Raw genomic sequence first — 12,122 nt, 5'->3', positions numbered from 1 at the left:
GCTCATGTTTACTGCAGCTCTCACTTTGAAACAGTGAAACAGTGCACAGGTGAAATGCAACATTTTGTTTTGCCTTTTAAGCGTCAGATAACTAATTATGGAACAGAGAGACTATGTGGGCTTCATTTTCTTGCAAGGCATTAAAAATCACATATTGATAAAACTCTCTGATGGCCATGGAAATTGCTGTTGTGACTCCAGCTCCTCAGCAGAACTAGGCTGTGGTCCAAGATGACAAAAAAAATCTGATGCTTAGCAGTTTGTTCCCCAAAAATGCCATTCCTCTAAGCAAGAGAAAAGTGTTGCCACAAGGAACGAAGTAGAAAATTTAAAACAGCCAGAGATTTTTCCACATTAAAGATAGAAGATTTTTAACATTATGTATATGTACATATAAGGTGGAAGCCTTTGTCAGACTGTCACTTGGGAAAATGACTTCCAAAATGTAGCATTTCCCAGACATCCAACACTAGCTGGACAGCTTTACCTGGTGGTTGTAGTCTCTGATTTCTCCTTGCTCGAGCTCCTCAGTGAGCAGGACCAGGGACTGATTGCTGGCAAGTGGACTCCTCCTGAGGTCTTTGGAGCTCAGAGAAGAAGCCTCCAGGTTTGTAGAGGGTTTCTTGTTCTCACCAGAGTCTCCAGCAAGGCCTTCCAGGCTGTAACTAAAGAGAAAGCACAGAGGTCAGGTGCTGCCAAACTCTCAGGGACCAGTGTCTTTCAGCACAGAGCACCTGCAAACATAAAACACAGAGCAGGCACTGCAGTGTGCAGGCAAAGGCAGGTGCTACTCCTCAGCATGTTCTTTTTTCTTCAGAGCAAATAGCAACATCTTTGTGCTTCTAATGAAGGTTTGTCTGTTGCTTGAACAACCACTGAAACTCCTGGTAATTGCCTTTCCTACTGGTTTTTGTACTCTTTTTGAGTGGTGCACAGGAAAATCCAGAAACACCCCTCCTAAAGATTTTGGTATTTCCACATATTCTCTTTGATAGCTTTTTATTAGGCTCTCCCTTGGAATAAAGCCACCCAAATCAAACTACCAGGTGCTGCCTGTCATGGACCAATACCCCTCCCAGCAGCCACATCAGCTGCTGTAACACTCATCTCTGCAGCCACATCCTCTGAATCTATTTTAAATCTTGACACTGCACCGTTTTGGCACTGATAATGTCATCTATTCTGCCAAAGCTGGTTTCATTTTACCCATGCTGTGGTTTTGTTTTAAATTCAATAAATGTTGTTTCCATCACCCAATCAATTTTATTTTATCATCTACTGAGGGAGCTAGGTCTTGCCCAGCAGAGCTGGGCAATAACTCAAAGCTAAATAAAACACTAAACTTTTGCTTGCAGAACTGTTAGAAATAAAACATCTGGCCAAACTCTGTAGAGATGGGTGCTGATAGACAAGTGACACTCTCCTCACATCTATACAAAAGACATCCTGTTTCACATGCTATTTAATCTGATAAATCTTGCCCTAATATTCTGCTTCTGACCCTCTTGCTCCTCAAGCCAAAGCATCAACAAACCCACTGAAATGCCAGTGTGGATTCACTGGGTGAAGCTTTGCAGATTCCCCTCCCAGGACACCAGCACAGATCCATGGCCAATGTGTGATTTGATACTCACTAAGTGCCAGCCTTACCCTGGATTTATATCCCAACCTGAGGCTAATCATGATGTCTGTGGTGAACAAGCTGACATGAAACAAGTGAAAAAGAAAACATGCTACAGGCTGTACAGATGATTTAAACAACCAAAGGAGCTTTAAATTCAGGTAGACTTGCATAGCAGTGATTAATGTTCTGCAGTCCCTTAGAAGCATTAAAAGGCTCATAAATATGCACCTTGAAAGCAAAAACTGCAATAAACCATGAATAAGAAGATTTAGTAATTTAAAAACCTTTTTCCATGGTAATTAATGAGGAAAAAAAGACTAGTTGAAGCATTTATAATTTAATCTGCTTTAGGAAGATTGTGACTCATCAATGTGTATCAACAGCAGGCATTAAAAAATTTATTCTAAAACACCTGTAGGTAGAAATCAGTCACATTTCTACTGATTATTTAGGACAGAAGAAATCTATTTTTTACATTCCAACAATGATGCTGCACAGAAGAGAAAAAAAAATAATGTACTTGTGAAAAAACTAGCTAAAACCTGCAAATATTAGCCCATAAAATAGTTATCAGTGATACTGGTCTGTAATTTACTGATTGGCATATATACACCAAACATAATTAACTGTCCATGAAGGGCAGGTTTCCTTCTCAATATCTACTCTTCAGAAGAAGACTTAATAGCTCTACCCACAACCAGCAAAAACTGCCAGAGTAAAGCTATAAAGCCATAAATTGTGGGGGACTGGCTTCCAAACTATATTGGGTAAAGATGTGGCCTGCAAACACCAGTCTCAGTGCTGGGAATTTCTACAGAAGATGCAAACTTTAAGAGCCTGGGAAATTTTCATCTGTGGTGATCAGATTGGTTTTTTTAGGGAAGATTTTACACGATTAGTCTCCTTGAAGAAAAGACTAGGTCTTTCAATTTACAGAGAGCAAGTCTGTGTGAACTTAAATCCTTTATGAGACTGATCTGCTACAGAGAAGTGCTGAATCATATTTAATCTCGGTTTGATTCTTTGGCTGTCACAATTATCATCCTGATCACTGCTGTGGAAAAAAACACGGCTTGAAGTCATCACAGAACAGAGCAGCTCAACCCAACAGTGCAGCTTCTTTACTGCCAGAGGCCAGTGGAAAGCAGCCACCACCTCCACCTGCAGCCCAGCTCTGAGGATCCACTCCCAAGAGTAATTGCTGAAAAAGCAGACCAAGCAAACAAACACGTGCACACTTCAGCCAGAGCAGTGGTGGAGGAGGCGATGCACGAGAAGCTGACGACAGGGTGTGTGCAGAGCTCCTGTGCTGCTGCACATTTATTCATACCATACCTTCTACAAGTAAAGTCAGGACCCATGGCAATGTACTGTACGCCTGAGGGACACCAGCTCAAACTAGGAACAGCAAAAGAGGCAAAGAAAGGAAAAGGGCAGTGAATATCGGGTTGTTATGGAACATGGGGGACGTGAAAAGACTCTCACTCTCACATATCTTAAAAAAACCCAAAAAACAACAAACTCAGAAATAATGCAGTAGCACACGTCTGCTTGAACAAACACACCACAGTACCCCAAATGCCCGAGGTTACCACTGAACAGGGAGCAGGACAGCTCACGCTTCCCCCAAACCAACTCCACCAGTGAGTATACAATGTATTGGAAAAAGTATTCCTTGTGGGGAGAGAGGTTTTTGGGAAAAACAAAGCTAAAACATACCAAAGCCAATTTGTAAGTAATCACACACAGCCATTGTGTTAGTAATTATTAGTATTTTCCTGGGAACTCTCATTCTCAAATCAGAAAAAGAATCCCTTACAGATATTTCATAGTGTTAGTCCTCTCCATAGAAATACTAATAACCTCAGGCTACACTTGGAAAAATAAGGAGAAAGACATGTTCTTAAATGCTGCACAGTCAATCAGTGAAAGAGGCTGGAAGAAAAAAACAGGCTAATCTTACTATTGACTTGGGATTAAATCAAGAGTGCCACTAACTAAAAAACCCTTCAGCTCCCATTCCCCGAAAGAGTCCCAGAGTTGCATCATGAAAGACCTAAGAAATGCAAATACAGAATGCAAATATTTTTGTTGTTATTTCAGACTGCTATTCTTATTTTTTCTCTGTTAGCTCATGGCCCAATTGCAGGTTTTGCAGAAAGAGAGAAATTCATCTTGTCAGCTATGACATTTATATGATCCCTAAATCCTGAAAAAGCTGTTCAGGAAGCATACATTGTCTAAAGGGAATTTTAATAAGCACAAGTCCTGCTCCCAGGTCCTGGTCTGAGATCCATGCAAGGAGGGGACATGGCCAGAACAGGCTTTGCTCCATGACGGGAGCCTATGAAAAGGGCAGAACAAATTTAAGCCTTCCTGGACAAGGAACTGTGAGTGCCAGAAGCCTGTGAGGGCACAGACAAAGATTTAAACCCACTGAATGCATCATGTCATGCCATCTCACATTGTTTCCACACACACTGCAACACTGGAAACATTCTGGAAGGGTTTGACAATTGGAAACATTCTGGATGGGTGTTCAATGGCAGAGTTTAGGTAATTGCTGCCTGTTTTATAAAGGATGTTGACTGGATGAGGACACACCCAAAGCTTTGCACTCAAAAGGTGTGCTTCACCAGGAGCTCTCAGCACAGTACTATAAACATTCTTCATGGAAACATTCCTTCCCATAACATGTCAATATTTCCAAGTACTTCATCGTCCTCATCCACTTCAACCACAATGGCAGATGTTTAAGTATTAGTGGGGGATGGCAGGGACTAAATACTTGTGTGAAATCCTAGAGGAACCGAGTCCAGGCCACAGGAAATCCATCTCCATCACACACAGCCTGCACCCTCAGGCCTGGGTTCACTCAGACCTGCTCAGGGGCAGCAGAGAAAGCACCCCAAGGAAGGTGTCACACGTGATTCCCCAGGCCATCTGCTGGTGGCCACAAGAGCACTGAGCTTGGGGGACCCTTTCAGATATCCTTATGTCGCCTCGCTTTTCGAAGCCACTCATTTTTGTGTGGTCCCTTTTCAGTCGAGGGAAAGAAGATTCTCCTCATTAAAGAAATCATGTAATGTTTACACTAGACTCTAAAAGATGCCTCTATTCCTGACCACTGCCATGTTATGGAGATGATCCCAAATGCTAAAACTGTAGAGGAGGGAAGAAGAAAAGTAGAGGGAGGAAAAAAGAAGAGCCCTACATATACAGGAGGAAGCCTGGAATTGTTGAGCTCTCACAGGAAGAAGGAAGGGGATTTGTTGGCAAAGGCTGTGGAAAGCACTCTTGCAGAATCACAGTCCTGCGGGGGAGCCACCCACAGTCTGTTGGCAACTTCATAAAATCCTAAAAAGATCAATGCAGACCATGCAAAACTCCTTTACAGAAGACAATTTGGTGAGGAGGAGGAGCTTTTATCTACATCAGTCTTGTGCGAGAGCATAAACAGCTGGAATCAGTTTCAGGCTCCTGCTCCACAAGTGGGGTTAGAGAGGATGATTCCAAAATGGTTTAGAGACCAGAAAAAGTGAGAAAGTGTTTATGAAGGGATTATCACACATTTCAGATATGACCAGGTATTCTAGATGTTTTCTTTATTCCTTATGTAAGCTCAGTGTTTCAGGATATTTTGACTCTAAATACTAACACAACTCCTACAGAGCAGCTTTAAGAGAATACTGACAAAAATAAGGTCATTTGCATGAGCTGAGAAGACGAGCATTGCACTGCTTCCTGCAGTGGTACAAATGAAGTGGCTTCTTAGAAGAAAAACGGCATGTTCTTCCTTATGCCTTTTTTTTTTTTTTAAAGTTGGTTTTTAAGAATATTCTTTTGAACTGTACAGTGCTGCTGGGGTTCATTGATGCTGATGCATAGTGAGGCACAGTGATTTTTTTGGTCCTAACATCACGGTAACATTCTTTTCACATGTGAGAATGTGGTAGGTTGTTTACACACACAACACCCCATCCATATTTCAGGTGAAGTGAAATCCTGAGTAAACCTGGCACAGGAGGAGAGGTACCAGGCTATGTGAGGTGAGACAAGCTTGAACCACTGAAGGGCAGAAGTTCAACTTCTCTTTTTTCTTTAGCCTAAAATGTCTACATATGGACAGCCCACATCTGCTGTGTCAAAAATTAAGTATCCTCTTTTATATACTAATAGTCAATGCAAAAGTAACATGAGTGGAACTGTGTATTTGTGGGATGGATGAGAAACTGGAAGTTTGTTATAGAGAGGAAAAACATATGAAAGTAAAGAGAAAAACACCTTATTTTCTATTTTTTAGGAAGATGGTTATAAAGACCATCAAAAGAGCAAAATTAAAGCCATTTAATTCAACCAGCTGCAGACCAGCAGAGTGTTCTGCAGCTCTGAGATCGTGTCTGACCCATCCCATCCCCCAGCTGCCCCTCCTGCAATCTTGCCAGGAGTCTCTGATGTGCTTTAAATCCAAATCACACACATGCTCCCAGGTAAACCACTGTCTTAACCAACACCAAATCTAACACATGGCAAAGGCCAACAAAATCATATCTGAGATTTCTCTTCATTATTAACACAATGTCCTGGAGAAAACAGCTCAAGCATGTGCTCTGTGGGGCACAAAACCTGCCTTGTGTCAGACTGGAGGGAAAAAGCAGCCAGATGGGATGCACAGCTCTAATGCCAACACTTCCAGAGGTACTACAGGTTTAATAACGGAGAGGATAGAGTTAGTAGACATTCAAACACAATACAGTTAGTCACATTAGTTGGCTTTGTACCTTCTCCTATGAATGGGAGGCTTCTTTATACCATCCCCCAGAATTCGCATTGAACTGAAAATGAATCATGGAGAATGGTCAGCAGCTTGAATGAAAAAAAAAATAAACAAATGGCAGCTAAAGGATTAATATCCCCAACACACAGACAGAGGGAATGGGCATACAGGGAAAACACAAAATGGAATATGAAAGGAGATAATGAGTCTCTGTGTTTCTCCTCTCTTCTACAAATAAATCTGGGATTTGGTTGGTTTTATTTTGTACAGAAAGAAGGTTGCACAGGTATTGACCATGTTGCAACTTTGCTGCTGCCAAAGCCAGGTCAGTTTAGAGTTTAGATAAGGCCAAACACTTTGACAGAAGCTGTTAGCAATGGTGATTAACACCAGCTCCAGTTCTGCAGTGCTTAATCCATCAGTGAAACATGAGGGTGTTTCTTTCCTCAGCCTGGATGTTTAACACACACTGCAGCATTGTTGAAAGACAGGCATTTCAAATCTGCTATGAATGTCAGGAATTAACTGAAGGATGAACATCCTTTTGTGCAGCCTTGTTGGTTTTTTTTGTATTTTTAATGGCAAAATGCAGACACAAGGATTATCTGTGAAGCACATTTGAGGAAAGATGGGAAGTGAAGGGGAACTGAGTATTTTCATGTTTTCATTTAAGGCTATTATTTTTTTCCTGATCTTTTCTGTGAACAAACTTTTATACTCATCCCTCTTACAAAGAGAAAACACGTAGCAGTGGAAAAGACCAAATTTTACACAAGGCTGATTTTTTTTTTCTGTAGGCTCTTTGGGTCCTCTATCTAAGCTTGACTTAGCTATCTTTGTCATCAAGGTCTGGACTATTTTTGGTGTGGACAGGGGCTGCAAGTCGTTGCTGGGACAAGAAGCACCTCTCAGAGCTCAGCTGATGGTGCACTCTGTCACCCCATTCCTCCTCCTGGCTGCACAGCCCAGTTCTGATCCTTGGACTGGTTTTGGAGGCAATTACACTTTATTTGGTTATTCTTCTCCTCATTTAGTGAGTGCAAGCTGCTCACCTACATAGGAGAGAAGTGCCATGGGTGCCCGGAGGAGGGGAGAGAGTACAAAGAGTGGTGGGAGCAGCACAGATCCTACCCATCAGCAGGACAAACCTCAGCCAAGGCTTGTGCTCAGTGTTACTCCACTTTGCAGGTTTGCAAAAGTCAAGTTGCAATAAGGACTTTTCCCCTTCTACTGGAAAAGCATATACTGCATGTGAAATAAATGACTAAGCAAACACTCCGAATCTAACTGATTTGAGTGAAAGTCACTTGTTAGCACTTCACTTCCTCAGTATTTGTTGTTTTTCACTAAGCAACGAGAGTCTCAACATCACAACAGCCAGATATGAAAAGAACAAAGAAAAGAACAAAACAACACAGCAAATAATCCAAATTCCTTTCTAAAAGAAGCATAAAAACAAACATGAATCTAATCAGCACCACAGACCCACCCAGCTTTTCTAACTACCCTACACGACAGCTATCCTTATGTAGCTGCAGCTGTATGTGAGAACATATGAGAAGAATTACTGTTCCTTTAACTCAGATTTTCTTACACTTACAATGAATGTATTTTCCCATATCAGAAACAGCCTCCAAAGTGCGATGCAGGAGAATTTAACCCCATCTGTTCAGTGTTAGCAGTGATTATCAGCTATGCAGTTTATTTCCCTCAGAAATCCTTACGCACCAGGCCCTACACTTAAAAATAAATCTCCCCAAATGAGTTTATGAGCTTATGGACTCATTCTGTCATAAACCTGCAGGTATGCTGACTCTTGTCACTTCTAAAAATGATGGGGATTTCTTAACTTATTTAAATACCTGGACACCAGGAATGAAGCTCAAAAAAGGTGACAGTGTTAAACAACAACAACAGCAACAATACAAATCTTTCACTGTATGTTACTTAGAAAATCCTGAATGGTTTTCAACATTGACTTTAAGATCTGAAGGTGATATTCCTTTAGTGATACCCACAGCTGCTGTGTGTAAAGGATGCATACATTCCTGATGGGAGGCTGCTGCCTCTCCCTGGATTATCCACAGGGGTCAGAATTTTCAGGAACCAGTTGTGAGTGGCCAGTTTTAATTTAATGCCATCCAGCCCCACATGCAATGGCTCTGTTTCTGTGAACAGCAAAATGTTTGCCATGAGGACACAACAGGCAGCCAGAGGGTGGCACTGCCCTGCACACCTGGGCCTGCAGCCTCTGTGAGCTCTAGGGAGGATATGGCACCCTGACCCTGATAAGCAACTGGCCATTCCTGCTCTGAGAGCATTAAAAACACTGGCCAAACCACCACTGGGCTCAGAATACACAGGGTTTGGCCCAAGCACCCCGCAGCCCAAATGCTGAGCACTGCAAGGCATGGCAGGGAACCTCACACCAATTACTACTTCTTGGCATGCATCCTCCTTCATTTCAGCTCCTTCCCCACTGAAATGGGAGACTGAGCAACTTTTCTTCCCACAGTCACTTGGCACCAGCATGGACACACTCACATGGCTCGTACACCCCTGCTCCTTGCACCTTCTGAAGGAACAGAAGGGAAAACTCCTCTTTTTAATCTTCCTGAACAGGGACATCAGTGATGAATTAGGTGGAACTTACTGCGCATGAGAGACTGAGGGGGAACCAATTCTGTGAAACAGAGAGGACCCATCTCACCATCATGAAGAGCTTCCACAGAATGTTTTTACACCCCGGTGCCTATGTTATCCCTTAATACAATCAGAGCAATGATGGTCATGTTTATTCTGTGGTCAGTGAGATTTAACACTCCAATAATTCCTTTGTACAGAAAGGGGTGGTGACAGCTCTAATGGAAGACCTATCCCGAGGTAATTCCATTTACTCTGGACAGCTCAAGCATACTGTAGGTATTAAGTACTTTAATCCTGAAAGTTAATTTAAGAAAAAACAAACAAACATACATTAGGAGATTGTCTTAACTTCTTCAAAATGAAAAAAGAAATAATCAAAAGCGATGTGATAAACTCTTCAGTTTTATCACGCCAGCTTTAAAGCTCAGATAAATATGCATGAATGGGTGCAGAGTAAATCAAAGCAGCTCTTCACTCACCTCCTCTGATTGATTTCTGCCTCGTTGGTGGCATTCTTGCCCGGCCCCCAGCTGTGCCGGCGGAAGGGGGACAGCGGCCGCATGGAGCCGCGCAGGACGGAGGAAGGCGTGGGCACGTCCGTGATGCTGTCCAGCTCCTCTTCCTTCTCCCCTCCCTCTGAGGACACCATGTTGGTGCAGCTGCCATCCAGGCTGTGCCTGTCCTTGGGCTGGGCGAAGCTCCCCACGGGTGGGAAGGGGAGGGACGTGTCGCTGCCCAGGGATGAGTTCCTCTCCAGGGACATGGTGTCGTCTGCAGAGGAGCTGGAGCTGGTGACATCGCATGCAGACTGCTCCTCTTCAGGCTGCTGGGGGTGAGGAAAATTGAAAGTAAGTTAAAGTAGAATCATAGACTGGTTTGGGTTGGAAGGGACCTCTAAAGATCAGCCAGTCCAACACCCCTGCTGTGGGCAAGGACATTGTTCACTACCTCAGGCTGTTCAAAGACCCATCCAGCCTGGCCCTGAACACTTCCAATGAAGTGAATACACTTAACATTTTAGATAAATGAAAATATTTTGTATTTCACACAAGCTGAGAGATTTCCTAGTTGATGGCATAAGGCAAAACAACCATCATAGAACTGAGAATTTTTGCTCTGGTTTCAAAAGAGGCTGAAATGCTCTGCAGGGTGTTCTCTTCCACCCCCACAAGTCCCTGGCTGCCATTACCCAGCTCAGATCCTCTGCCTGCCCTCCTCTCCCCAGTTCTGTACTTCATCCTGCACAGCAAATCCTGTTCCTCTCACCATTTTTGGCTAAACCTGTTATCAGTCAAGGTGCCATAAAACTGCCAAAGGTTTACTGAGAGCAAGTAATGGGGAAGGGGGTTATCACAACTCCTGATGACAAACCCCAGCCTCTCCTGTGGGACTGGGATGGGCTTGTAGAGCTCAAGGGCAACACTCTGCTCCACTGCACCATGCAACACAAAAAGGAGAATTACTCAGCAGCAGAAAACAGAAAAAATATAAGCTTAATTCCCATTCCATTAAGCAGAAAGTTAATACCAGGGTTTGCAGCATTTTTCAAATCCAACTGTCATCAAAAAATATTGTTCAACAGGAACAGCCACCCTGTATTAGAGATTTTGAGTCATACTGTAATTTTTGGGTTTAGTTTGCTCCAAAAGCAGTATGTAAAAGCCAAACTGGCTCTCTCTGGCCAAAGGCTACATGCTGACCATACAGCCCCAGAAGAGCCCTCGTTCCCTGTGGCTACTATAAAAAACACAAGCACCCCTCTGACATCACCTCCAGTCTGAAATGGTGTTTGCCCTGAGGGACTGACATGGGAAGCTTCAATTTATCCTGCTGCAGAGCCCTGCATCATTTAAAATAATAACAGGCAGAGTGCTCTGTCAGGCCATACAGCACAGAGCAGTCAGCAAAGCCCTGGTGGTTATTGTCCTCACACAGTGGGCTCAGGGGGCCTGGCAATTGCTGAGTGCTCCAGGGGCTGCAGGCTGTCAGCAAGCATTTGGCAGAAGACAACTGGACGCAAAATCCTGTTCTTGGAAGGAAAAGATGGGCATCAGACCACATGGAGGGAAGGATAAGCAGGAGTGGTGTTAAATAGTCCAGAGACTTTTGTTTTTCTGTGCTTTATTTGAGGGGCACACACTATAAGATATAAGCTTTTTAAGAAACTGAGATATTCAAAGTATCTTCTAACTGAATATTTCACTATTCAGAGAGAAGCTCTGTTTAAAGCTTAGCTATTTTTTATTCTTAGGTCAGTTTAACAGGTACACAATAATGTTCCTGAGATGGTTTAACTAAATACTGTCACACTGCTTCCCCTCTCACATCCATCAAAGGGAAATAGAGGGGGAAAAAAAAAAGACAGCATTCACAGCACAACACCAAAATACCAGAACATTTTAAACACAAAGCATTAAAAACCACAGTATAAATACATCCCTCCAAAAACATTCACTTCATGTTAAGGTATGTCAAATATTAATAGTTAATTTCAGCAAACTGCTCTGTAAACTAGCGAACTATTGGATTTTTTTACACTTGAATAGGAACCTGAGGTTTAAACAACAGAGAGCTGAAATGGAAGCCCTGTGACGCTTTTTATGATGTTCAGCAGTATTCAAGATAATCTGATATTTGTGTGAGTCATGATGAGAGCTTAGTGAATTGCTTAAATGCAGACAAATCAAGCAGTCATTACATGGATAACACTCCTACAGGGAGGAAACAATCTGCCACTTTTCTAAGACAGAAAAATACTTTCAGACATTAGATCAGACTGGATGGGGCTCTGAGCAACCTGCTCTAGTGGAAGGGGGTTGGAACAAGATGAGCTTAAGGTCCCTTCCAACCAAAACCATTCTGGGATTCTGGGACTGGGGCAGCAGAGCAGGACAGGAGAGGACTGACTTCACCCCATCAGCTGTGTGAAGTATGGGAGAGTTTGGAAACTTTCAATCTGGATGCAAATCTAAAAACAACAGTGCAGAACACCAAATTAAATAGAGAGGGATTAGAGTAAAAAGAGGAATTTTTATTTCCCAGATGAGAATACTGCTGCAGTTTGAAATGCACAAC

At 42.8% G+C, this 12,122-nt stretch overlaps 1 protein-coding gene across 1 annotated transcript in view; it reads right to left on the bottom strand.

The window, feature by feature from the left end:
- The window catches only part of AKAP13 (A-kinase anchoring protein 13), a 206,565-nt gene that overhangs the window by 41,048 nt on the left and 153,395 nt on the right, over positions 1-12,122 (bottom strand). Inside the window, exons 13-16 of the mRNA XM_041468849.1 lie at positions 9,527-9,873; positions 6,406-6,459; positions 2,960-3,022; positions 488-665 (exon numbers count right to left, since the gene is read on the bottom strand). Of these exons, the coding sequence (XP_041324783.1) occupies positions 488-665; positions 2,960-3,022; positions 6,406-6,459; positions 9,527-9,873 (642 nt within the window). The remainder of the gene's footprint in view (positions 1-487; positions 666-2,959; positions 3,023-6,405; positions 6,460-9,526; positions 9,874-12,122) is intronic.

This window comes from Pyrgilauda ruficollis, unplaced genomic scaffold, assembly GCF_017590135.1.
Source record: "Pyrgilauda ruficollis isolate IOZ18807 unplaced genomic scaffold, ASM1759013v1 scaffold23, whole genome shotgun sequence".
Lineage (NCBI taxonomy): Eukaryota > Metazoa > Chordata > Aves > Passeriformes > Passeridae > Pyrgilauda > Pyrgilauda ruficollis.
Note: the sequence above shows the minus strand (reverse complement) of the source record. Positions and strands in the feature narration are given on the sequence as shown.